The sequence below is a fragment of the Marmota marmota genome, unplaced genomic scaffold (assembly GCF_001458135.2).
Source record: "Marmota marmota marmota unplaced genomic scaffold, marMar, whole genome shotgun sequence".
NCBI classification, from domain to species: domain Eukaryota; kingdom Metazoa; phylum Chordata; class Mammalia; order Rodentia; family Sciuridae; genus Marmota; species Marmota marmota.
Genome location: NW_026000019.1, coordinates 28,444,933 through 28,472,762, shown reverse-complemented (window position 1 = coordinate 28,472,762; position 27,830 = coordinate 28,444,933). Strand labels below are relative to the sequence as shown.

The 27,830-nt window shown below is 49.9% G+C and overlaps 1 protein-coding gene across 1 annotated transcript; it reads left to right on the top strand.

Annotated features, from left to right (window-relative positions):
* Positions 1-792: 792 nt before the first annotated feature.
* LOC107147509 (sodium/potassium-transporting ATPase subunit alpha-2) lies at positions 793-27,830 on the top strand. The gene is made up of 23 exons (XM_015492013.2): positions 793-948; positions 6,347-6,451; positions 6,635-6,694; positions 8,631-8,834; positions 9,535-9,648; positions 9,899-10,033; positions 10,728-10,845; positions 12,770-13,038; positions 13,852-14,050; positions 14,376-14,485; positions 14,660-14,794; positions 15,659-15,848; positions 15,984-16,159; positions 18,943-19,079; positions 19,751-19,901; positions 19,996-20,164; positions 20,390-20,544; positions 20,794-20,917; positions 21,231-21,376; positions 21,585-21,715; positions 24,608-24,709; positions 24,837-24,928; positions 25,800-27,830. The coding sequence occupies exons 1-23, from the start codon at positions 937-939 to the stop codon at positions 25,826-25,828; spliced, it is 3,063 nt and encodes a 1,020-aa protein (XP_015347499.1). The 5' UTR covers positions 793-936; the 3' UTR covers positions 25,829-27,830.

The following is a 27,830-nucleotide window of genomic DNA, read 5'->3' as shown; positions in this document are numbered from 1 at the left end:
AGAAGAGTCATGTCCACTCCATAAGCAAAATGCAGATATGTCCTCAAATACCTGCTACTTTTGGATGCCATTTCCAGGAAGGCAGCCCCTCAGGTCCCATATCCCTTGCCTGCTCCTCCTCACCTGCCTCTTGACCCCAGAGTCTTGATTACCTTGGAAAACTGGGGTTACAGAAGGGCAAGTCTGGCGCTTGGGGAGACCCTCTCCCCTCCATTCCTGTCTTCCTGCTTTCCTTTGACTTCCACAAGCCCCCCCACCCAGATGCCTCAAATGTAAGGGCCATCCTCGGGTTCCAATTCTTACTTTATCTGGGCTTCAATATCCTCGCAGCCTCTACAGTGGAGGAAAGAGTCTCTGCTTCCCTTTCTGGATGGAAGGATGTGTACTCGGGAGACCTGAGTTCTGGTTCTTTACTCTCAGCTCAAATTGTTCAGTTCCTCTAAGCCTCAGTTTTCTCACCTGGAAAAGTAGGAAGGGTTAGGCCACCACATGGCCTCTGGCATCCTGGCATCCGGAGCTGAGTGCTCCCTGAGGGGCACATTCCCCCACTCCCCTCCCTCCCTTCTCCTCCCTCCCCCTCCCTCCCTTGTGCTGCCGCAGGCCAGGGTGGGGGTGGGNGCAGGCCAGGGTGGGGGTGGGGGTTGAGGGGAGCCAGGGGGGCACTCCACAGCGGGGACAAAACGGACCATCAACAGACCAGTTGCTAAAGGGGCGGGAGGGGAGGAGTCCTCAGGGATCCTGTTTCAACAAACGTTTCTTTTTCGAGGAGGGGAAGGCGGGGGCGAGGGGGAGAGGGACCTATTTAAAGCTACCCTGTTGCTGCGGCTGTCTCTGTCTGTCTGCCAGGGTCTCCGGCTGCCCCAGACGGGTGGTGTGGGCTTGGGATCTTCCTGGTGACCTCTCCAGCCTAGGTCCCCTCAGCCACTCTGCCCCAAGATGGGTCGTGGGGTGAGTATCCCCAAAGAGCAGGGGCCACTCTCTGGAGGGTGAGGGAGGCAACCGAGAGAACGAGAAATAGGAGTGGGAGGGAGGGGGCGAGAAGCTGACCAAGTGCGATAGTTTGAACTTGGAACTGAGTCTCCCAGCCACACACACGTACAGATCCCAGACACTGACAGTCAGGGGACACTGACACTCAGGGGCCTAAATGCCTCTTCTCAACCTGCCTCCTTCCCTCCCTTCCCTCCCAGGACTAGCCGTGAAGGCCACCTCGCACCCCTCCAGCTCTCCCTGCACCCCGACCCCACATTTCTGTGCATGTCTTCCTCAGGACAGTCTCTCTCGTCTCTCACCCCATTTTTGGGCCTAAAGCTGACACTATTAGATCTCCCTGCCTCTGCTACCCTCTGAAAACATCCACTCCTCTGGGAGTTCCAGCCTGAGACAGTGGGGGTCCCCTCTGAGGTTGGAGAGGAGCAGTGGAGCATCCTGCTCTCTCGGAGTCACCAAGCAGTTCCCAACACCAGCTCCAGGGGCCTTGCATGCCAGGGACAACTGGGAGGGGTGTGAGGAGGAGGAATGATGTGTCCCCAGTCCCCACGCTGGCACTCCTCTGGATGTCCCCAGCAGCACTGTCCTCCCCTCCAGGCCATGGGCTTTGAGGACTTTCCCAAAGGCTGGTGAGATCTGTGCCCCTCCAGCCCCAGTTCCAGTCCACTCCTGCCTATGGCTCTGCCAAGGGAAAGATTAACAACCATGTTGGGGCAGGCAGGGACAGGGCTTAGAATTTCTTGGAAATGAAATTCCCATATGGAGGAAAGTGACCCAATGCCTTTACATACTGTGCCTGGCTGCTTTCCTTTTGTGGACCGCTGGCAAAAGAGGGCACAGAGGGAAAGGGCACGGAGAGCCGTGAGAGGGTATGAGGAAGACCGAGCCTGTGGGGAGCTGTGGGCCAATTTCTGGGTCCCTGGCAGAGGAAGGCAAGGACGTGTTATTGCACTGAGTTGAGCTCCTGGGAAAACTCTGAGCCTGACACCAGGGTTCCTGAGCTGGGTGGGAGCTGGAAATAGAACCAGTGCATGAATGTGCGCTTGTGTGCGTGCCTGCGTGTGTATGCGTGCATGTGTGTGTGTGCGCGTGCGCATGTGTCATGGTCACATGTTCCTCATAGGCTGAAGTGCTGCAGGTATTCAGGATGAGCACCTGTACTTGTTTATCAACGGATGAACTGTGCAAACTTTTAAGCCTTGGGCACATAGACATTACTGTGGGCTGGAGCCGGTGTGGGTCTGTAAACCCGCCCTTAGGAGCTGTCTGTGAGGTGAAGGTTTCATGGAGGAAGAGGTCCCAACCCCGGGATGTTCAGCTAAACCTTGACATCTCTAGCTCCCTATGGAAAGGGAGTCCCCAAATGAGGTGCAGAGCCTTTGAAGAGAGGCAGTGTTGATGGGGTCAGGCAAACCTCAAGTGGAAAGAAGGAAGTAGGGTACCCCCCTACCCTGTGCTGCGTTAGACAGTGTCATCCCCGCGCACTCAGAGTCCTGCCCGGGAAGCTATTTGATTTTGACTTCTCCAGTCTGTTCTTCTCTCCTGGGACTCCTGCAGCCCCCTGAGCCTTCACCCCCAGTAGTTATGGGTAAAGCAACAGCAAGATGAGTTAGAAGAAGACCTGGTCTCTTTGGCATCAAAGGCTGGGTGTGAAGTGGGAGGACTTCAGCCCTGGAGCTTAGAGTCCTACTTAAGGAGACCCCCAAAGAGGGAAAGCACCCACTACCCACACCCTGTTCTCGGGTTTCTGTCCTTTCCCTGCCTCTCCACTCCAGAGCAAGGCCTAACACAGTCCATCACCGTGTGGCCCTGAAGGACGGTGTAGGAGTTAGGAGAAGGGTCGACACTGGTGGGAGGGAGCCCAGCCTGCTCCAGCTGCCATGGAGGCTGGAGGGGGTGGGGAGAGCTGGCTGATTTCCAGCTGCCCCCACTCTGTCCCAGCCTCTGGCTTTCTCAAAAAGAACTCTCTGTTCTCCTTCAGCATTCAAGACCCAGAGAGAGGGACTTGTGGTTGGGGGAGGGAGGAGGAGAGGGAAGAAGGGGGGGGGGTCCTTGCTTCCTCTTTCTTTTTTGCCTGGGTAGCCTCTGGCCCCAAATCTCCGCAGGCTCCTGGCTGTGGAGCCTGAGATCTTTGCCAGGGCAGGAGGAGGGGGATGTCCCAAGCTCTGGGTCTGTGGGAGAATGGGGTGGGAGCTTAGGGAAAAGAGGCCCTGCATGGAGCGACTTAGGAAGCATGTATTTGATTCTAATTTGTATTACTTTATTTCATGTCTGAATGTACTAAAATTTCTCTGGGCTTTGCTCCTCGGCTCCCAACCCCAGCCCACCCTTGACGCATGCCCAGGCTCTGTTCCCATCCTGGAAGCTCCAGGGTGTGGGGTTGTCTACTCTCTGGTCTGATTTCTTGCTTTCTTGCCTCTGGTCCCTTCATTGATTTTCATCCTTTTTTTAAAAAAAATTTTTTAGTTGTAGCTAGACGCAATATCTTCTTATTTATTTGTATGTGGTGCTGAGAATCGAACCCAGTGCCTCACACATGGAAGGCAAGCACTCTACCACTGAGCTACAGCCCCAGCCCCAGTTTCCATCCTTTATCAACCCTGTCTCACCAAAGGCAGAGTTAGTAAATTCAAAAAATTTTAATTCATCCAATTAAATGAACCCTCTGACCTGGGGCAGTGGCACACACCTATAATCCCAGCTATTCAGGAGGCTAAGGCAGGAGGATTGCAAGTCTAAGGCCAGCAATTTAGTGAGATCCTGTCTCAAAAAATACAAAGGGTGAGATCACTCCTGGATTCAATTCCCAGTGCCACCCCCCACCCCAAAAATGAACCTTCTTAAGTCACCTAGGAAAAAGAGAAGTGGAACTACTCCCAAGTCCTTCCCCACTTCTTCTGTTGAGCTACTTCTGTCTCCTTGATATGATCATCCCTTAGAAGGCTAGAAATGGATTGGATTCAAAGATGTTTCAGATGAAGACAAATGCATAATTTATTGGTCACTTTTTCTGAGAAGATCACTTCTGAGCAACACAGCCACCAAGAGCTCATATGCTTTTAAGTCACTGCATCTGCATACCTGGGAACAGGTATCCATCTTGCACTGTACCTCCTGCAGATGACCTTGCTCCTGATTTCAGTGGCCAGACTTCTGCTTCTCAGTGGGCTATATTTGTGACCTCTTATGATCAGGGTAGCCGCCATATTCCTGGGACTGCTCCTAACTACTCTTTGATGGTTAAAAATTGCATTATTCTGCTGGGCATGGTGATGTACACCTGTAATCCCAGCAGCTTGGGAAGCTGAGGCAGGAGGATTGCAAGTTCAAAGCCAGCCTCAGCAACTTAGTGAGACGCTAAAGCAATGTAGAGAGACCCTGTCTCAAATATTAAAAAGGCCTGGGGATATGGCTCAGTGGTTAAGTGACCCTGGGTTCCATCCGTGGTATTACCCACCACCACACACCGAATGCATTATTCTGGAGCACAGAGGATGTAGGGTGAAGAGCAGTGAACCTATTCCCTGTTATATCACAATGGTGGATACGTATGAATATACATGTGTTCAAACCCATAGAATGTACACACCCCCCAAGAATGCACCCTCATGTAAGTTGTGGACATTGTATGATTAAAAATGTGCCCTTTGGGGACTGGAGTTGTAGCTCAGCGGTAGAGCGCTTGCCTTGAACTTGTGAGGCACTGGGTTCGATTCCCCAGAACCACATATAAATAAACAAATAAAATAAAGGTCCATCAACAACTAAAAAAAAAACTGTGCCCTTTGGTGCTGGATGGCAATTGTGGGGGAGGCTGTGCAATTGGGGGGCAGGGAATGCGTGAGAACGTCCTTGACTTTCCACTCAATTTAACTGTGAACCCAAACAAAATGACTCCCCAAGTCAGCCTCTAATTAATTAATTAGTTGCAGAGCTAGGGACTGAACCCAGGAGTGCTCTACCACTGAGCTGCTTCCCAGCCCTTTTTGTTACTTATTTTGAGACAGGGTCTCGCCCAGTTACCTGGGCTGCTGGGATGATGGTCATGTGCCACTGTACCCAGTTCAGTCTATTTTTCAAAACAATCTCCCGCCCAAACCTGCATAATCCTGAAAAAGAAAATCAAAAACTTTGGCTGTCAATCCTACCAGTCTTCATGATGGAAAGAAGAGTCACATCGGGGTATAGAAAAACCCCTTCCTGAAAGCCCAGCGTAGCCTTCAGGATCCAGTGAGGAACTAGAGGCACCAGGCAGGAACCAAGCAGCCCGTCTGTGACAAGGGACACTGTATCCTGAAGGAGGGGAGGAGAAATGGGGAAGACGGTGGAGTTTCTCACCCACTGTTCTTGGGCACTAGCCACAAATGCCAGGCCTCACCCAGCACCCCCTAACCTATCACTCTGAGCTGGCCTGCTCTTGGACCCCCACTCTCCCCAGAAGTTCCCTGTGAGACCGTGGAGGCCTGGTAATGACCCTGAAGAGAAAGAGGGAAATGGGGGCTTCATGAGTCTATAGTTAAAACGTCCATCCGATCTCACAGATGGCCCAGGAAGTGGCTAGATCTAAGACTTACATGAATTTGAGTTTTCGATTTACTCTCAAATGCCATCTCTTGTATTTTGGGACAAGTGGAACCAAGTTCCCACTTAACCCAATTGTGCTTTGGGACACTGAGACCTGAGAAGTACCTTTTCCAGTCTCAGGCAGGCCCTGGTTCTCTTGGCCTAACCCCGCCTGTAAATCCTGGCCAGCAGGATGGACGGTGCTCCCATCACCCCTGTGTACTCATTTCCTGGGCACATGCTGACCGTCCAATCACAGACTTGACTCAGTTCATCAGTTCTGCCCTTTCCACCGGCACCATTCTACCACCAAACTTTTTCTCCCCTTTTCTGCCCCAAGATTTGCTCTTCCAAATCCCTGACCATCTCTCCTCTTCTCTAAATACAATAACTATGGTGTTGGGCAAAGACATTCTTACAGGGTGCTTCTACTCCCCTGCTCCACCCAGCCATGTCTACTTCCTTCCAGAATTCTCCGAAATAGCATAGGACGGAGGTTTGCACAATTTTTATGTCAGTCCTTAAAAATATATATATCTTAGTAGAAGCCTACATACTACATAGCAAAAGTGTGGAACTCTAGTCTTGAGCCCCGTGGCCTTCCCTGAAGTTCAAACATGGGGACTCACATGTCTGTAAACTGAGGGTCTAGGCCCTTCCAGCCTCTGCACCTTGTCCTCCCCCAAAACAGTCAATGCCTCTGAATCTGTGGCCCCCACCCCCAGGCCGGCTGGTGGGGACAGAGCTCCAGCCTGTCCCTCACTGACCCTCTGTGCTCTCCTTCCTCCTGCAGGATGGCCGGGAGTACTCCCCTGCCGCCACCACTGCAGAGAATGGGGGCGGCAAGAAGAAACAGAAAGAAAAGGAGTTGGATGAACTGAAGAAGGAGGTGGCCATGGTGAGGCCCACAGCCCAACCAGCAGGGTCATAGAGAAGGCCCTGTGCTGGGAGAACTGCCCCATAGCCCCGTGCACCCAGAGAGAAGCTCCGGGCCCTCTCCCTCGCTCCTCACCTTACCCCTGTGCCCCGAGTCCCCTCAGCCTCCTTCCTCAAAGTAACTCCACTTCTCTTTCTTCCCCAGGATGATCACAAGCTATCCTTAGATGAGCTGGGCCGTAAATACCAAGTGGACTTGTCCAAGGTGAGTGGACCCAAGAGGTGAGAGAAACATGTATCAAGCGGGAGAACCTTGAGACTATAATGCACTGTTCTTAAAATTACAGGTGAGGAAACAGGCCCAGAGATAAGAGAGTTGCCCATGGTCACGTGGCTAGTTGGTGGCAGAGTCAAAACCAGAATCTGGACCCCTGCTTCCCAGTACAGAGCTCTTACCCTGTGATCCCTGGAAGCCAGGACTCCTTAGGACACAGGCCTCTTGGCAGGGCTCTTTCCTTGGCCCCAAGAAACCAGTGACACACAAACTCTCACCGAGCCGACCCACGTGGAATAGTAAGGTGGCCCATTCCTGTTAGGACAATAATTTTCTGAGTCCTGTTACAGACATAGCACAGTAACATTTCCCTAATCCTTGCAACAACCCTATGGAAATATACACTGTTGGCCTGGTTTTTAAAGCAAGGCAACTTAGAGAGGGAGAGTAACTTCCCGAGGTCACATAACCAAGGAAGTGGCACAATCAGATTGTCAAGCTCATCATTTTGAAATCTTTAAAGTATTGTTAATCATCTGGGCCTCATGGTTGCACACCTGTTATTCCAGCTACCAGAGGGTTACTTGAGATTTAGTTCAAGCCCAGTCTGGGCAGCATACTGAGACCCTCTGGTCTCAAAAAAAAAGTGTTAATAAAAAAGATTTAGTAGGTCAATATATCCTCCTACATTCCACTCCTTCTGGATTGCCCTTCTTTTTATTTTTTTTTTTTTTGCGGGGGTACTAAGTACTGAACCCAGGGACCCTCGACCACTGAGCCACATCCTAGCCCTTTTTTTATTTTTTATTTTGAGATAGGGTCTCCCTAAGTTGCTTAGGGCCTCCCTAAGTTGCTGAGGCTGGCTTTAAACATGAGATCTTCCTGCCACAGCCTCCCAAGCCATCAGCTGCCCTTCTTAAAATTCCATGCCCCCATACCTTTACCTTACTTTATTTTCCTTAAAACACTTTGCACTCCTTGGCATTAATATGCATTTGTTTATTGTGCTCATAACCTCTCTAGATCACAGGCTCCACAAGGGTAGGGACTTTGCTAGTCTTGTCCATCACTGGATTCTGCACAGTTCCTGATATGTAGTAGGTGCTCAATATACATTTAGTAAATGAATGAATGAATGATAGACACAAAGATAAATAAAAAGAAATTGCCTGTAATCCTAGCAGCTTGGGAGGCTGAGGCAGGAGGATCACAAATTCAAAGCCATCTTCAACAACTTAGCTTAGTCCCTATGCAATTTAGCAAGAACCCGTCTCAAAAAAGCGGGGGGAACTAGGGTTGTGTCTCAGTGGTTAAGTGGTACCTGGGTTCAATCACAAGTATATCCCAAAAATTAAAAAAGGAGAAATTCCTGATCAAAGTTTAGTAGCAACAGACAAGTAAATAGAATTGCAAACAGAATTTTATTACTATATTATGGGAATACAGAAAAGGGCATCTGACCCATGAGCCTGGCACCAGGGGAACAGCGCCTGGCCAGGTTTTCGGTGGAAAGTTGAGTAATACTGATGGTCAGTGATGTATAGCCCTCTTTGTAGCCTTGGTAACAAAGGGGAACTTAAAAAAAAAAAGAGAGAGAGCGATGAGGAAGAACCAGATGAGGTCTCCTTCCAGGGGGCTTATCTCCAGCCTGCCTCCAGGGAGATGTTTGGTCCTAACCAAAATGTGTCTCAATCCCAAAACAACCAGAGGTGGAGCCACAGCCAAAATCCTCTTGAGTCTGCAAGGTCTCCAGACCCCTCACAAATGCCACCTCCTCTGTGGGGTCTCTGCTCGTGTTCCCCAGCCCCTGCCAACCAGGTGGGGTTTTTCCTTTGCAGATGGACATCATTTCCCTGCCAAGGAACTGTTGGGCTGTGGGGAGGGCCTGTTGGTTCCAGATGCTTCCACACCTTTCCTTGTTCCCTAGGGCCTCACCAACCAGCGGGCTCAAGACATTCTGGCTCGGGATGGGCCCAATGCCCTCACTCCTCCCCCCACAACCCCTGAGTGGGTCAAGTTCTGTCGCCAGCTTTTCGGGGGCTTCTCCATCCTGCTATGGATTGGGGCCATCCTTTGCTTCCTGGCCTATGGCATCCAGGCTGCCATGGAGGATGAACCGTCCAATGACAACGTAAGCTGCACTTGACCCCTGGCCCAGCTAGTGGCCCTGTGTCCAACTCTAAATCCCCAATATAGTGATGGGGAGGGTGCAGGGAATAGGAGCCTCGCATCACAGATCCGTAGCTGACCCTGAACCTCAGGCAGATAAAGGAATGAGGCTTCAGTACGTATCTATAACGCACTCCCCAACACACACACTCAACACTGCAGCCCCTCCCTGTTCCTCCCCCACGGATGTGGGCTTGTCCTCTTCCCTGGGTCTTCACCCCTGGAGGAATCTTAGCCCTGGGAACTCTCTGAGATGTTCCCTGCCCCTTCTATCCTAGGAGATTGGGAGTTGGAATATCTAAGGAGGTTGAAAAGACTTTCCCCTGCCATTCTTACTCCCAGGCACAGGTGAAAGTCCAAGCTCTCCTATGGGATGAAATTGAGTATTCACTCTGAGTGACAGTTGCCCCTCTAGGGTGGAGAAGGTCAGATCCCTCCAATGCCCTCTCCTTGCCAGGAGCAGGACATACACCTGTAATCCCCATGACTCAGGAAGCTGAGGCAGGAAGATTGCAAATTTGAGGACAGCCTGGGCAATTTAGTGAGACTCTGTCTCAAAAATAAAAAATAAAAAAGGACTAGGTATATGCTCAGTGGTTAAGTTCCCCTGGGTTCAATCCTCAGTACAAAAAAAAAGAAAAAAAAATCTCTTCCCTTATCAGCTGTATCTAGGTGTGGTGTTGGCAGCTGTGGTCATCGTCACTGGATGCTTCTCCTATTACCAGGAGGCCAAAAGCTCCAAGATCATGGATTCCTTCAAGAACATGGTGCCTCAGGTAGATGGCAAGGCTGGGGCATAAGGGTTCTGGAATGGTCCAACTTATGCCCCTCTCAACTCTTGTGCTCTGTGATGGAAAAGGATAGAAAAGACTCTCCAGTTCCCTACACCAGGACCTAGGTCTTTAGTTTTGTTGTTAAGAGTGTGGGGGCTTCTCCTCACCCTTGGTGGGGTTGGAGGAGACCATCAGGAGGTAAGAGCAGGGATGGAGACAAGCATTTCATGAGATGCCTATGACCTCTCCTCAGCAAGCCCTCGTGATCCGGGAGGGAGAGAAGATGCAGATCAACGCGGAAGAGGTGGTGGTGGGTGACCTGGTGGAAGTAAAGGGTGGAGACCGTGTTCCTGCTGACCTCCGGATCATCTCTTCTCATGGTTGTAAGGTGAGGAGGTCACAGCAGAGCAAGTGGTTAGATCTAAGAAGTAGACCGTACAGAACTGAGAGTGGCCCACTTGGAGGTTTAAAAATTTGGAAACGTAATTCCAAACGTCAACTCCTCCCCTGTGTCTCCCAGCTGAACCTTCTAATGGCAGATGGTTCTTTTGCACTGTTGCCTTGTTTCTGTGTGTTGTGAATGCTCTGTATCCTGGATATTTATTTGATTGCCCCTTTACAGTGATCACGTATTGTGTACGAATTATGTGTCAGATTCTTTACATAAGTTCACACATGCTATTTGACTGCAGTATGAAAGAATGGTGCATGTGACCCCACAGGTTAATCCCTGGGAAACCTCAGGAGACACCATTTGCAGACTACAAATAGTGTTAGTGGTGCCCCCTGGAGGTAGGCAATGTAGTGATTTTGTTCCCTTTCTCCATTTTATTGATGAGTAAATGGAGGCTCTGTTGGTTAAGCAAATAACCCGAAGTCACATAAGAAGTCAGTTAGAGCCAGGATTCCAAATCAGAGCAGGGACCATAGCTGAGTAATGCCATAAATATGTGATGAGGCCAAGTGTAATTTTGTTCCTCCTGTCATGAAGATTAAGAGTGGTTGGAGCAGGTTCAGGAGACAGCTGCGTGCACACGAGTGCTTTCTGCCCAGCTGATGACTACACACTTTTTCCTCTTCAGGTGGATAACTCGTCCCTAACAGGCGAGTCAGAGCCCCAGACCCGTTCCCCCGAGTTTACCCATGAGAACCCCTTGGAGACCCGCAATATCTGTTTCTTCTCTACCAACTGCGTGGAAGGTAAGGAGCTGAACTGCTAGGGGAGCTCCTCGTAGCACAACGGAATCCCAAATCTGGGGGCTGTGATGTCACTTACTTGGTAAAAACTCTGCCATAGAAAGTGGCATTGAGGAGTTGGAGGCCCTGAATATTATAGAAATAGCACCCTCCAGAGTGCTCTCAGAACACTGGCCGGGGCAGTATGACTCCATGGGAAAATCTCTGGCCTGTCCATCCTGACACTGAGTGGTTTCCAAAGCTTTCAGGTATTGGGTCAAGGACCCCCCACACCTACCTGCACATGGCCGGGGGTGGTGGTTCTCACCTGTAGCACCAGCTACTTGGGAGACTGAGGAAGGAAGGTTGCAGGTTTCAGGTTGACCTTGGCAACTTAGCAAGAGTATCTCAAACTGAAAAACAAAAAGGGCTGGCACTCTACCCCTGAGCTAAATCCTCAGTACCACATATACATGCACATACAGATTACTAGCCATCGTTGGATTCAACTAATGATGCCTTCTATTGATTGTGGTTCTGGACTAGTGGCTTCCATCTCCTCACTTTGACCAGAGCTCCAGACTGGGGGAGATTGAGGAAAACTTTCAGGTGAACACTTGGGTCCCTCTTCAGGCTGCATTTAGGACTCACTTTGAAGAGGCTGCCCAATCTGCCCATCCCTGTTTGGGATTCTAAAGATGGACAGCAAAGGTCAATAAGAACTCTGGGAGCTGCCATTACCTAAAGGCAGGGGTCCAAACACAATTGAAACCTGTGCCCTCTGTGGTCAAGCCAGTGAGCTGAGTCAGGATGACTCGGGGAAGGAGCCGGCAGTAAGGGACAGCGGGGGGGAAAGAGACCCAACTAGACCGCAGGCCTCTGAAAGTGGGACAAAGGAGACCTTGTGTCCAAATTCCACACCTTTCCCTTCCTATCACTCATTTCTCCTCAGGATATTATGTTTCCCTGGGGTTGTTTTCCTCTTTCAGCAAGTTGGAATTACAATAAAAATAACCATGCATTAAATTTCCTGAATTTTTAATATGCTGAGATTCTGAAATTTACATTTCCCACAATTGATTTGTTCGGAAATGCCTGATAAGATATTCATATTGTTGATTCTGCAACTGGCTTTGAAGAAAGGAAGTGAATGGAATTAATAGCTGTTGATTGCCTACTGTGTGCCAGTCACTGACCTAGGTATATGATGGCATTATCTTTTTTTTAAAATTTCTTTTGTAATTATAGATGGACAGAATGCCTTTTTTTAAATTTTTTTATTTTTATGTGATGTTAAGGCTCGAACCCAGTGCCTCACACATGCTGGCAAGCACTCTGCCCCTGAGCTACAGCCCCAGCTAGTGACATTATCTTATTTAATTATTAAAACAACCTCTAGGTGGGAATTCAAACCTAAATTTGGCTGACTTCAACTTTCATACCCTTTACACTATACCACACTTCCTTTCCCCAAAGAATCCCTGTAGTATCACACAAGAGTTAATAATCACCTAACTCCTTTTACAGAAATTCACGAAATGTGAATCAAACATCAAAGAAATCAAATCTTGAAATTACACACACACACACACAAAAAAAAAAAAATCCATAATGAGTGCTTTGTGTTCACAATATGCTTTTGGATAGTATCAAGATTGATTTTACTAAAATGCCGCAGGCAATTTTTACTTCATTTATCGGATCTCCTCCGTTTGAACTTCAGAATTATTTGCAAGGCTGATCCTGGGGCCCAAATATAAGAGAAAATAATTTGCTCTTGTATCAAGTCTGGGGTTGGTGACCCAGGCAGGGACGGTAAGCCTGTGCGAGGTGCCACCGACTGAAAACGGGCTCCAGGATCTGAGTTCTCAGGCTCATGGTTTTCTTTGCTCAGAAACATCCCTGGAAGCCCCAAGGCATCATCCTGGCGTCCCTACCTCTGTTTCAGGCACTGCCAGGGGTGTGGTGATCGCCACAGGTGACCGGACAGTCATGGGCCGCATTGCCACTCTGGCCTCAGGCCTCGAGGTTGGGCGCACACCGATAGCCATGGAGATTGAACACTTCATCCAGCTCATCACCGGGGTGGCTGTGTTTCTGGGGGTCTCCTTCTTCGTGTTGTCCCTCATCCTGGGCTACAGCTGGCTGGAGGCAGTCATCTTCCTCATTGGCATCATCGTGGCAAATGTGCCCGAGGGGCTTCTGGCCACTGTGACTGTGAGTAATCAGACGGAAGTACCACCAGGGAGGCCCTCATGACCCTGTCCTCAAAATGACAGAGGCACAAGTGCTTATTAGCACTCAGCATTTTTTTTTTTATATTGAGTGCCTAAAGTCACATATCAGGTGCTGTACTGAGAGATCAGGTGATAGATTCATGGTTCAGAGTTTGAGTCTGAAAAATCTCAAGTTGGAATATATCTGGGCCCTTGAATTTCTCCTCTGGAGCTTGTTATGGTCACCTTTTCTCACCATGTGCTCATCCCTCTGCTGCCGTCTGGGGCTTCTCCTGCCAACTTGCCTGCAAAGGCTTTTTCAAAGGTCACAGATGACTAACAAGCAGATCCAGTGACCTTTTCTCAGCTCCCATCCGTAACTCTGCAGCTGAAATGGATACTGCTGTTCATCCTCCTAGAATTCTGTCCTCCCTCCAGTGCTGTGGTGGGTCACTCTCCTGGGTCTCTTCTCCTCCATCCCCTACTCTGATTATGGGGCTTCAGCCTTCTGCTCTTCTCCTTGTACCCCCAGCATGAACCCATCTCCTCCCACAGTTTCTAGTGCACCTTCTGTGGGGATGGCGGTCACATCCCCACTCCCTTTCTGGAGTTCAGTCTGATATCTTCAACCCCCTGCTGGGCACTTAACCTTAATATACACCTACGATCCCAACTCAACACATCTGAAGTTGAACACATTCACTATTCACTGCAAGGAGGAAGGAAGACAGAATAGAGCCATGGTCTAGGACAAGGTCATGAACATCCGTACCTCCAAACTTAACCCTTTTTAATTCTCCTCTCTCTCAATCAGGTGTGCTTGACCCTGACAGCCAAGCGTATGGCGCGGAAGAACTGCCTGGTGAAGAACCTGGAGGCGGTAGAGACCCTGGGCTCCACGTCCACCATCTGCTCGGACAAGACGGGCACCCTCACCCAGAACCGCATGACCGTCGCTCACATGTGGTTTGACAACCAGATCCATGAGGCTGACACCACTGAGGATCAGTCTGGTGATTGGGCACTCCAGGGGGACAGAAGGGGATGGAGGGCGTCACAACGGCAGGGTGGCTGGGGGTGAGATACGGGTTCTAAAAGGGGGGCAAAGGCAGGCATGGTGGTGCACACCTGTAATCCCAGCAATTCAGGAGCCCGAGGCAAGAAAATTGCAAGTTTGTGACCAGCCTTGGCAATTATCCAGACCTTGGGTCAACATTTTAAAAGATGGCTTGGAATGCAGTTCAGAGGTAGAGTGCCCCTGGGTCTAGTCCCCAGGACTACACACACACACACACACACACGGAGCCAAGTTACTGATTCTCCATCATTTCTTCCTAGGGGCCACTTTTGACAAACGATCCCCAACGTGGACAGCCCTCTCTAGGATTGCTGGTCTCTGTAACCGTGCTGTGTTCAAGGCTGGACAGGAGAACATCTCTGTGTCCAAGGTAGGGAGTCAGCCAGCCACACGGCAGGTGTGTTGGGGAGATGTCTCCCCTGTGATGCCCAGCTTTCCCCCTCACACCCTGTGGGGCTGCCTTGGGGACTTGAGTGCCCTCCTCTCTAGTCCTCCACTCCCTTCCTCCCCCTACAGTGACACTAAATTCTCTTCTCTTTGGCAGCGGGACACAGCTGGTGATGCTTCTGAGTCAGCTCTGCTCAAGTGCATTGAGCTGTCTTGTGGCTCAGTGAGGAAGATGAGGGACAGGAACCCCAAGGTGGCAGAGATTCCTTTCAACTCTACCAACAAGTACCAGGTCTGGATGGGCTTCTGGGACAGAGGGAGAGAAAGGGAAAAAAATTATGGAGAGTGGCTATAGCCAAAGGGGATCAACAGAAAGCATGAATGAGGCCTCTGAAGGTCATGTCCTCTCATCCCTGCTCACTCCCAGAACCGCTTGCTTGATGGCATGTCTGGTTGCAATCACCCACTAACCCCCAAACTTCACCACATCCCTTATACCTGCAGACTGTCACTCTCCCAACTCGTCTTCCCATAGCTCCCCATCCATGTCCAAAGTCCTCCAGCTCTGCCATCCCATTTAACTGAAGCACGCTTCTCTAATTCCCTTATGGTAGCCATCATCAGTTTTTAGACATCTGCTAAATGCTAAGAACAGCCTCAGCTATAATGTCTATGATCTGTGAAGGTAAAGCCCCCTGGGCCGGTGCAGGATGGGGGGATGTTCATGAGGCCCATCTGTCTGCTAGCACAGGGCCTGTCTTAACTGATTTTTAATATTGAGACAGGGTCTCACTAAGTGAGTAAGGGCCTTGCTAATTTGCTGAAGCTGGCTTTGAACTCACGATCCTCCTGCCTCAGCCTCCCAAGTCACTGAGATTACAGGTGAGCGACACCATGCCTGGCTTCTTAACTGATCTTAATAACTATTTGTTGAATGAATGACTGTCCTACGGAAGCAACTCTCAGATGGCAAGAGCTGGGACTAGAAGCATCCTTTTACACACAGAGATTCTCCCTGTGTTGACACTGTTTGATTGGATTTTTTAAAGGAGATTTCCTTACCAGAGCTCACTGCTCTGAACCAAGTCCTGTGCTGGGCAGTGGAGCCCACCAAGACACATACAGCCCCTTCCGTAACTGCCTTCCCCCTTTCCAGCTGTCCATCCACGAGCGAGAAGACAGCCCCCAGAGCCATGTGCTGGTAATGAAGGGGGCCCCAGAGCGCATCCTGGACCGGTGCTCCACCATCCTGGTGCAGGGCAAGGAGATCCCTCTCGACAAGGAGATGCAAGACGCCTTTCAAAATGCCTACATGGAGCTGGGAGGACTGGGGGAGCGTGTGCTGGGTGAGGGGCCAGAAAAGGGGCCCAGGGCTGAGAAAGGGACTCCCAAGCCTCTGCGGTGTCCCTGGGGCAAGGACCCCTGGGGGTGCCCAGGCAGCTACTCTGCAGCCCTCACTCCTCCCTTCCGCCCACCCCCAGGTTTCTGTCATCTGAATCTGCCTTCTGGAAAGTTTCCTCGGGGCTTCAAATTCGACACGGATGAACTGAACTTTCCCACGGAGAAGCTCTGCTTTGTGGGGCTCATGTCCATGATTGATCCCCCGCGGGCAGCTGTGCCAGATGCTGTGGGCAAGTGCCGAAGTGCAGGCATTAAGGTACCGGCTTCCCTTCCTCCCCTCTGTCCTCACCGCCCTCCTACCACAGGTCAAGGGACTGCAGTTAGCTGCTGCGCTGAGAGACACAAGCCCACGGGGTCCTTCTGATTTCAAGCACAGTCAGGCTCCCCTACCTTGAAGCCCTGGTTGTCTGGCCTTTCCCCAGTCTCGAACCGTCTGCAATGGGATCAGCAGGCTCTTGTCTGCCCCAGTCACTGAGCCCGTCACCCCATAGACATCTCCATGCCGTTCCCAACTGCACTGGCTTCTCAGGGACCACTCCCTCCTCCGTGCTATGTTTGTTCTTCTCAACAAATATTTGTTTGCCAACTGTATACCAGGCACTGTGCAAGGCACTGGAGTCAACAAACAAAACCTCTCTTCCATCTTCTCACTTTCCTGTTTCCAAGACAGCTGTTTACCATCCCCCTTTTCTGGTCCTCCACTCTGGTACTCTCACTCGCTCTTCTTCTTTCAACATCTCAGATGCTCCCAAATGAATGCCACTCAGGCCATCTATAGAGGGCCAGGTCCTGTGGTAGCCACTGACGATACAAAGATGAATGAGACACAGGGCTTGGCCTCCAATCTCTGGTCCCTCAAGGGAGTCAGATGCATTTACAGCCCATCACAGGACAAGCAGAACAGTTAGACCATCAAGTTCCTATTATGGGTCAGGTACTCTCATAAAAACAGTCAATTAGGGCTGAGTCTGGGATTCAGTGGTAGAGTGCTTAAGGCCCTAGGTTGGATCCCCAGCACTGCAAAAATTCAGTTGTTTAAATTTTTACATGACTCAGGCTCTATTATAAGCAATAAACCTCCACGATCTCACTTAATCTTCATAATAGCCCTCTGAGTAGCCATTAGTGTTTTCCATTTTTCACAGAAAGGGAAACTGAGGTGAGGAACAAATCCAAGGTCACACAGATAGTCATAGAGCCAGAATTTGAACCAAGGCAAATCCTGCTATTTTTTAAAAATTTATTCTTAAGTTTTAGATGGACACAATATCCTTATTTTACATTTATGTGGTGCAGAGGATCGAACCCAGTGCCTCGTGCATGCCAGGCGAGCGCTCTATCGCTGAGCCACAACCCCAGAGCCCCCTGTTGTTTCTTAACCATCGAACCGGAGGACTTGGTACTGTGTGTATGTGTAGACTCTGAACCCCACCCTGACCACTCGGTCTCTAAGGGAAACATCATTAGCTCCATTTAAAAAAGAAATGAAAACTCAAAGTGGATAAATAGCTTGCTCAAAATAGAACTGCTGAAAGAGGTGGATTGGAGAACATGAAGCGTGGCCGGCTTGTCTGGAAGCCCTGCTCCTCCTCCTGGCTCAGATGCCTCAATCATGGTGGCCTGGGCAAGGACTCCGGGGAGGTCAGATCAGGGAGAAGTTAACTCAGAGAGCTGGACAATGTTCGACACAGGGGATGACACTTGATCTGGGCCTTGAAGGCTGAAGGGTATTCTGTAAGGCAGTCAGAGAAGGGAAGTCAGGGCAAGACCCGGGGAACAGCATGTACCCTGACATGGCTACATTGTATGGGACCAGAGCAGGTGGAGGGAGCAGGGTTGGGGGAAAGATGGCAGAGGATCCCTGGGGATTGAGATGGGAATGTTGGATCAGGACCAGTTGGAACAACTTTACTTAGATTCCAGATTTGGCCTTTATCCTGTATGTCACAAAGGGCCCAGATGTCACCGGCCTGGCTTCAAGGCTACTAGACGGAGGAGGGACTGGATTAGGGGGAGAGCTGAAGTCAGGCGGACAGGTTAACAGGCTGGCTGGGTGCCGTGGCTCACACCTGTAATCCCAGCAGCCTGGGAAGCTGAGGCAGGAGGACCATGAGTTCAAAGCAGTTTAGCAAGGCCCTGAGCAATTTAGCAAGACACTCTCAAAATTGAAAGGAAGGAAGGAAGGAAAGAAAAAGAGCTGGGGCTGTGTCTCAGTGGTTAAATGCCCCTGGGTTCAATCCCCATACCTAAAGAAAAGAGGAAGCTGCAACAAGAAATGCTGTCCTGAACTAGGACAGCAGCAAAGGGACTGGAGAGAAATAGTTGCAGTTGAAAACTGTTTGGAGAACGAGGTAACTGCACTGATGTGGGAGGGAAGATGATACGGAGGAGCAGGCCTGGTGGGGGTGGTAGGAGTAGAGATAATGAGTTCAATTTGGACCCTAAGTTTAAGGCATCTGCAAGAAACCCAGAGATGCAAGGGACAGTTGGAATATGGTTTAGAGCTCAAGAAAGAAGGTCAGAGCTGGGCCTGGTGGCACACACCTGTAACCCCAGTGACTGAGGCCACTAAGGCAGGAGGATTGCAAATTCAAGGCCAGTCTCAGCAACTTAGTGAGACCCTGTCTCAAAATTTAAAAATAATAATTTAAAAAAATGGCTGGGGATGTAGTTCAGTGGTAGAACACCTCTGAGTTCAATCCCCAGATCCAAAAAGTAAAAAAAAATCTAAACAATCCTAGTAGCGCAATCGGTTAGCGCGCGGTACTTATAAGAATTGAGGCTTCTCTTTCAGGGGATCCTCCTGAACTTGCACTCTGTCATAGACGCTTTCCTCCATTTAAACAAACTATCTCAGAGTCCCTGAACACTATGCAATGTGTCATGGTCTCCCCCATGCACTGCCCACCACTTTCACTATTTGGACTGGGACCCACCAGCTTCAGATATCTAATTGTCTGTCTTTATCCAAGTTTGGGAAAGGAGTAGTAGGTGAAAATGTCAACAATGCTCTCCTTTTCTTCCTATCCTTCCCACCAGGTGATTATGGTAACTGGTGATCACCCTATCACAGCCAAGGCCATTGCCAAAGGTGTGGGCATCATATCAGAGGGTAATGAGACCGTGGAGGACATTGCAGCCCGGCTCAACATCCCTGTGAGTCAAGTCAATCCCAGGTGAGGCCTTTGCAGAAATCCCTTGCTCCTAATCAACACATCCTCTCCCACAGAGCTCTTGAAGTTTCCCTGGGAGTGAGTGTGTGCACAGCATCTCTGGGACCTTCAGATAAGGGCCTTACCTCTGACCTGAGTGTGGGTCCAGACTTTTCCACTAACCATCTGTGTAACCTTGAAGGCATCAAGGTTACCTTCACTTTACCTCCCCAAACCTCTATTTACTCAATTACAAAATGAGGGTGCCAGCAGGGCATGGTGGCACCTGCCTGTAACCCCAGCTACTCATAGGCTGAGGCAGAAGGATTCCAAGTTCAAGACCAGCCTGGGCAAGTTGGCGAGATCCTGTCTCAAAATAAATAATAGAAAGGGCTGGGGGTGAAGCTCAGTGGTAGGGCACTTGCCTAGCATGTGTGAGTCCCCGGTACCAAAAACAACAACGAAATCATCTGCATCTACACGCACGGTTACTGCAGGAGTAGGATATGCATGAGGGGACCAGCACACACCTGGCACACTGGACTTATGCCCATGGTGATGATTCGGAGACAGGGGCATTGAAGCAATGAGGGAGCCCAACTTAGCAGGAGCTTGGGGCCCAGAGGTGGCAAGGGGATGGAGGGGGACTGGCTTGGGCACAAGCTTTGAGTCCCTGCTCTTCCCCTACCCTCCAGAGAAGCCAAAGCATGTGTGGTCCATGGCTCGGACCTCAAGGACATGACATCGGAGCAGCTGGATGAGATCCTCAGAGACCACACCGAGATCGTGTTTGCCAGGACCTCTCCCCAGCAGAAGCTCATCATCGTGGAGGGGTGTCAGAGGCAGGTGAGCAGGGTGGCAGGAGATAGGGACAGGGAAAAGTCAGGGGTCAGACCAGCACGGACTTGGTCCTCAAGTATCGGCCATATCTTCTCTCCAGGGAGCCATTGTGGCAGTGACAGGTGACGGGGTGAACGACTCCCCTGCGCTGAAGAAGGCTGACATTGGCATCGCCATGGGCATCTCTGGCTCTGACGTCTCTAAGCAGGCGGCCGACATGATCCTGCTGGATGACAACTTTGCCTCCATCGTCACAGGCGTGGAGGAGGGTGAGGAGGCTGAACGTGTTGGGGCAGCACCTGGCGTCTGAAGCCAGCATCTCTGCTTCTCGTACCTTTTACCCCCACGAAAGGGTCAACCCAGGGTTCCAGAAGGCAGCCCCATCCTGCTTTAGGTTCCCTCAAACATAAAACCTTCCTCTCTCAGGAGAAAGGGCAGATAGGGGTGGGAAGGGTTCCTCTAATCTCCCTGACGCCCTCCGGACCTCTCCACAGGCCGCCTGATTTTTGACAACCTGAAGAAATCCATCGCGTACACCCTGACCAGCAACATCCCTGAGATCACCCCCTTCCTGCTGTTCATCATTGCCAACATCCCCCTCCCTCTGGGCACTGTGACCATCCTCTGCATCGACTTGGGCACAGATATGGTGAGCCCAAAGGAAGCAGGAGGCAGACAAGGAAGTCATGTCGTCACCATGGGTGGCTGGGTGCAGATGAAGGTGCTCTCAGGAGGCTGGCCGGTTAAAGAGAAGACAGGCACAGGCCACAGGATCATGGGGTGTCAATACATGTGGGCTGAATTGTGTCTGAGAGTCTTCACTGCTAATGGGCTGCTGTTCCTGTCATCTCCCACATCCCTTCAAATGCCCTCCCTTCCCTCCTTCCTACCCACTCAGGTCCCTGCCATCTCCTTGGCTTATGAAGCTGCTGAGAGTGACATCATGAAGCGGCAGCCACGGAACCCCCAGACAGACAAGCTGGTGAATGAGCGGCTTATCAGCATGGCGTATGGACAGATTGGTGCGTCAGGCCTGGGACTGGGGAGCGAAGCTCAAAGGCTTCTTTTTCCAGCATTCAGGAGGGATGAGCCTCAAGAAAATTTCCAGGACAGGGACTAGCTCTCTGAGAGTCAGGGACTTCCATTTCTTTCCTTTTTTTTTTTTTTTTTAATGTGGTGCTGAGGATTGAACCCAGTGCCTCACATGTGCTAGGCAAATGCTCGGCCACTGAGCCCCAACCCCAGCCCGAGGGACTTCATTTCTGGCCCTGAGGAGTTGGCCCCTTCTGGCTTCCTTCTCTGACCCAGGCCCTGTCCTTTGTCCACCACCCACAGGGATGATCCAGGCCCTGGGTGGCTTTTTCACCTACTTCGTGATCCTGGCAGAGAACGGATTCCTGCCATCGAGGCTGCTGGGAATCCGCCTGGACTGGGATGACCGATCCATGAACGACCTGGAGGATAGCTATGGCCAGGAATGGGTGAGTGGGGCTGTGTGATGGGATGCACACGTCCGGAGGGCCAGGGTGGTGAACACCTGGCTGGAGTGGCCATAGAGACCCGCGGGGACTGGGGACAGAGTGTGGATTGGATGCCAGCGTTTAACAGGGCCATGTGAAGCCTGAGGCATGTCGTGCTCTGGTCCCATCCCTTCCTCTGACACTCACCTCTCTCTGCCGCCCTCCCCAGACCTATGAGCAGCGGAAGGTGGTGGAGTTCACATGCCACACGGCCTTCTTCGCCAGCATCGTGGTTGTGCAGTGGGCTGACCTCATCATCTGCAAGACCCGCCGCAACTCCGTCTTCCAGCAGGGCATGAAGTGAGCCCCACCCCAACCGGCACCCACCCACCCAGGCAGAGTGTGCTGGGCTCGCTCTCCAAGCCACGGGCCAGGCTTCCAACGCCAGCTCACGTGACTCAAACCCCTGGGCCCAGGTCTGCCAAGGGGGCATCCGATTTTAATTACCCAGAGATTATCCATAGCCAGATTTGAAATTGATGAAAGACAAGGAAGGAATGATAGGACTATTTCCAATGAGTTCAGATTTTGCTCCTAAAGTTACAGTCTCTTCCACCTTCCTTCCTTTCTAGTTTCTCTCTCTCTCTCTCTCCCGCCCCCTCTCTCTTTCTCCCTTTTTACGGTACTGGGGAATTAAACCCGGGATGCTCTACCACTGAGCACATTCTCTGCCCTTTTTATTTTTTAAAATTATTTTCATTGGTGCCTTATAATTATACGTAATAGTGGGATTCATTTTTGCTGTATTCATACATGCAGATAACATAATTTGATTCCTTTTAATTTTGAGACAAGGTCTCACTAAATTGCCCAGGCTGGCCTCAAACTCGTGATCCTCTTGCCTCGGCCTCCTGAGTAGCTGGAACTACAGGCATGCTCCTTGTAATCTCTGTATGCTCTGCTCCCTTCTTCATCTCTTACTTGAGAGCCACCCACCCTCACCCTTTGCCCAGCCCTAAATCCAGGGTCTCCTGTGCTCCCACCACCACTCAGCAAGTCATCTAATGTACAGCATTTGCCCTGTGGTGCCACTATCCACCTGAAAGCATACCCTGGCCTTCTCACAGTGAGACCTTATGCCTGGCACTACGCTAAGTTTCTCACAGACACTCTTAGCCTCACAATAGATCTAGGAAGGGGATCTTATTGCTTACATTGAATGGACAAGAGGCCCCAGGAAAGTTAAATGGCCTAAGGCCATCAGCTGGTAAAGACCCACCAAGCCCAAGCTCTGGGCTCCCAGTTCACGATGTGATCTCTCACCCATCACAGAGCCTGGCACCTGTTCAGAACTCAATAATTTGTGATGCCAGCGTGGATGGGTGTTGAGGAATGCTCAAAGTATCAGTCTGGTGATCTTCATTCTCTTCTACTGAAATTAATTGTCATGATTCCCCAAGTGAGTTTTGTCCCAGAGTGTCTAAGAAATTGAGTACAGTCCTGGGGCTTGGAACTTATTATGCCCCAGGCTGACACAGGAAGGTGAACCATAAGACTGGCCAAGTCCGGCTCATCCGAGGGGCAAGTGGGAAAGTCCAGCTGGGTATAGAGAAGGAATACCATTACCAACAAGTCACCTGGCAGCCTCAGAGCACGTTGGCCTCACCTTAGGTCCAGAGACCATTGGGGGTCCTCAGAGATGCTGTTTGCATTATTTTAAAAAGTTTATTGAGCCAGATGCAGTGGCATACACCTGTTATCCCAGCTACTCAGGAGACTGAGGCAGGAGGATCACAAGTTTGAGGCCAGCCCATACAACTTAACAAGACCCCCTCTCAAAATAAAATAAAAAGGGTTGGGGATATAGCTCAGTGGTAGAGCATCTCTGGGTTCAATCCCCAGTTACCATAAAAAATCTTTTTTAAACCATCAAATGCTTACCTATGAGAAGGCAACCAGGCTTGCCAACACGTTCTCAAGCAAAAGTAAAAAAAAAAAAAAAAAAAACATATCATGATGTTCAGTGATTGCTTGTTAATCCCCAGTTCTGCTTGGAAGCCGTGACTATATCTAATAAGTTTTAAATGGGGAAATATATTCATTACTTATTAACTAATGCAACTGAAGAGACAAAGATTAATTAAAATGTGGGGTTTATGGAAGAATTAACAAGATAGTCCTTGGTGATCACACAGTTGGGGAGTCATCAAGCCATGAAGGGGTACTGTGCATGAGACTGCAGAAGAGGGAGTGACAGTATGACCAAGCGTTCTATGTTCCAGAGCTTTCCAGGTGGTGTTCTCTTATTTTCCCCAGAAGTTCCATGATATAAAGATGAAAAATTCTATTCTATAGAGAAAGAACATGAGACTCAGAAGTTAAGCCTTGTTTATCACCCAAAGCCAGGAAGTGGCAGAGCTGGGGATAGACCCCACCTATGTGACTCCAGAAACTGACATCTAAACCTTATTCTGTCCTGCTTTTCGGTCCTGATGTAGTGGGCATGAGCTTCCCCTGGGCTAAGGACTCTACAACATCCTCTTCATCCAATAGGACATACGTAGGCTCCGTACCAAAGGAGTAGCTTGCTGGGGAGATGAAAAACTTTCCCAAACCATGTGCCTGGAGCAATGATAAGATTTATGCTGCCTGAGGGCAGCCCCATGTTGGTCACTGCATCACAGAGCACATCATCCAGCATATAAGAAACAATTATTTAATGAAGGAATATGCATGTGATAGACATCCAGTGCAGGTCAACTCAATAAGCAGAAAAAGAAAAAAAAAATTTTTTTTTTTTTGTTCAGTTTGAGGCAGGATCTCACTAAGTTGTTGAGGCTGACCTAGAACTTTCAATCCTCCTGCCTCAGCCTTCTGAGTCCCTGGAATGACAGGCGTTTGCCACCACACCTGGAGAAGAGAAAATCTTTCTTTGGTTTTATAAAGCATGAGGGTTTTGAAGAGGACACAGGAAGCTGTCATTTATAGTCCTTCCTTTACATTTCTCCTCTCTTCTTCCATCCCCAGGGGTATCCTTGGATCTCTCCCTCTTGATCCCCCTTAAAATGCTACATATGCAGGCTGGGGCTGTAGCTCAGTGGTAGTACACTCGTCTGGCATGTGTGAGGCACTGGGTTTGATCCTCAGCACCACAGAAGAATAAATGAATAAAATAAAGGTATTGGGTCCATCTACAACTAAAAAAGTGTTTCTAAAAAAATGCTTCTTAAGCTCCTTTTTTTGCCTTTTCAGGAACAAAATCCTGATTTTTGGGCTCCTAGAGGAGACAGCATTAGCTGCCTTTCTGTCTTACTGCCCGGGAATGGGGGTTGCTCTCCGCATGTACCCGCTCAAGTAAGTGTCTCTTTGGGTGGCCTGAATGAGTAGTGGGCCCCTCCAGATTCAGACTCTATTTGAATCCTACTTTGTGTGACACCCTGCCAACCCTGATGCTCCTGACACTCTCCTCTGTTGCTTTCAGGGTCACTTGGTGGTTCTGTGCCTTCCCCTACAGTCTCCTCATCTTCATCTATGATGAGGTCCGGAAGCTCATCCTGCGGAGATATCCTGGGGGTAAGTACCCCACATGCCCCACCTGGGCCCCCAGCAAAGCTGTCCCCCACTATGGGTTGGTTACCTCTTTCCAGGGCTATACACCCAGACTCCACCCCACCAAGATCCCTGCTTCTGTTCCTCAGAGCCCCCAGATCCTGGGGTCCCAGGTATCAGGAGCCCTGACTCTGGAACCCACCCACTCCCTGACCTCTGGGATTCTACATCCCACCTAATTCATTCTGCCTAATTCACCATGTCTCTGAGACTCCCCCCTTCCGCCTGGAATCACAGAACATCAGAATCTGAGGGGCCCTTTGAGGTCACCTATTGACCTCCATATTTTACAAAGAGAGGAGACACAGAGGTGAATTTGTTTAGGGTCATAAAGCAAGGAATAGCAGAACTACAAACTAGGTCTCTGAATATCCAGGCACCAACCAACAAGTTGTGTGTTTTTGTGGGCAAGCATTTTTGATGGCTTATTAAGTTAAAAATGAATGACCTACAGTTCATGGATAGTGTTTGGTTTCACGTGTCCAATACGGTGTGTGGGGGTGTGTGGGGGAGGGGGTGTGGTTTTTAAATTGTTCCCATATAAAAAAAACTTAGGGACTTTGACATGAACTCTAAATTTCTGATTTCTGAAAAATCAGAAGAACTGTCGATCCCATGACGGAGTTGCTCACAGCTCCAGCGGGCTGCTGCTTCTGACATTTAACTGCTCCCTGAACAGCCCAGCTGGAATTTGCAGCGTGACCCACCAGTGGGTTAAATGCAAGTCTCCCCTGCAGGCAAATTCTCCTTCCCCCTCCCTCCTTCTGCCCTTAGGCAGTTGATCTCTAACTTCCCTTTGAACTGACAGCAACCCTCACCCCACTGTCTCCAACAGGCTGGGTGGAGAAGGAGACATACTACTAAGCCCACTGGAAGAAGAACCAAGCCCAGGAGAGATGGGGTGCTTCGGAGGTGTTGCAGAGATGGTGATGGGGACGGATGGAAAAAACTGGGGTGGTATTTGGGGGATTTGAGAAAATGAGACAACTTAGTAGCCTCAGTTGGCGGGGTAGGTAAATAAGCCTAGGGTGATTGCTCCATAGACCTGACTGTGAACATGTGGACTAGACACTGCATGTCAGTGTCCCCTTCCCCAGGTCCTTTCTCGTTCCATTCCATCATGTTGTCTATTTTGTCCCAAGGAATTGAGGGTTGCCCCAGCCCTCCTGGTGCCCTGTCCCTTCACTCCCACCTCCTACTTTAACAGATCAACATTCAAAGGCAGGGGGCTATCTAATCGAGAGGAAGAAACCCTCCCAGGTTTTCCTAGGTCATTTATGGCTCCAGCCTCACCAATCCCCCCACTTTTGCCCTCCTTCACATCTTTCCTGCTCTCTTCCTTTGCTTTCTCTCAGCTCTTGAAATCAAAGTATCCTCCTGTGAGCGCAAGAGCCTGAGGGCATATAGAGAAGCTGGTTGGAGAGGTTGAGCCTATTCCCCAGGACTAGTTAGGGACCTGGGCAGGCAAGTGGGAGACTAGGGTCCTGACCGGAGGAGAAAGATAGCTAAGGAAGAGGGGCAGAAGAGGAGAAGCAGCTGTTTGATGTGTCTTGAGTCCTCAGGTAGACAGGTGGGCTCCAGGTCTGTGTCCTGACCTTCCAGAATACCCCACCAGCAGACCAAATTCACACTCTCAGAGTAGCAGCAGAAGTAGGACCAGGAGGCAATCTGAGGAGCTCCATTGATGCCACGCTGTGTGCCCTGTGTGTCCTACTGGCTCTTGGCTAGTGGTCTTCTCAGTCCAGCAGGCCCAGATGTCACAGAAACTCCAGCTGTTTCATACACACCACACACACACACACACACACACACACACTTGGCAATATCCCCCCTAAGTTTCTGGTCACTGCATGTGCTCTGAGACCACAGACAGCTGCCAGTTCTCTCCCAGCCTTTCCACTCTTGCCCCTTCATGCCCGTCCTGATGAAACCATGTCATCCCTGGCCCTGCCAAGCCAGCCCTGGAAAAGGCATTCCCTGGCCATTGGCTGGAATTGGGGTGGACAAGTTCCCAGAACATTCCTGTCTTTCGGGGACACACAGAATCAGCATAGTTCATGACATGGCCAGAACCTTTGGACATCAAGAGGGAAAATATTAAGAAACTTGCCTCTGACCTCTCGGTTGGCAGGGATACTCCTCCCAGGCAAGCGCCCTTCACACTGATGATCACTGGGCCCACTGCCCTGGAGACAGGTTTCATGTTCCTATGGCAGAACTTTTCTTTACTCCCTCTCCACTTAACGTGTTTGCTCTGCAGGCAGCTCTGCCCCTTCTCTAAGCCTGGCTCAGAAGGCATTGGGAATGCACTGGGTCACCTGCCTGAGCCACGCAAAAGAGAAAGAGAGATGCCTGGGGGAAAGGGGCGGCCTAAGGCAGAAAGGGAGCAAGCATAAAAGACAAACATTGGGTCAGGCCTGTAAACAGTCTGCCAACAGCTACCATTTCATTGCCCTGGAAGTTTGTCTTATCAGAAGCACCTTGAAATAAGTGAGTCATGGCCTTGGGCTTGGAAATCTGAATGGGAAACCATATTTATCTGGGTCTGATTAATTTGAAATTATTGACTGTGGACAAAAGTTCGTCTTGCACAATCAATAAATACGGCATTTTGTTTAGTAAATTAAGAGCATCAATAATATTGCTAGGAGTGGCATATTTACTCTCCCTAAAACAATACTTTTCAGGCACTTTAAGAACATCCATTTAGAAGTAGCAAATGCATGGGCTGATTATCATCAATCCTGACATAATTGTTAAAGAAACATCTACAAGGTCTTTACTGGTGACCTTTTGCAAGACATTAGTTTGAGGTACTACATGTGTACTTGAAAATAATAAAGTTGCATTTCTTTATGAAAAAAAA

Coding starts and splice junctions, on each gene's coding strand:
- LOC107147509 (XM_015492013.2), top strand. Junction 14,795..15,658: donor ACTCTACCAACAAGTACCAG/GTCTGGATGGGC, acceptor CCCCCTTTCCAG/CTGTCCATCCACGAGCGAGA. Junction 20,165..20,389: donor CGTCACAGGCGTGGAGGAGG/GTGAGGAGGCTG, acceptor ACCTCTCCACAG/GCCGCCTGATTTTTGACAAC.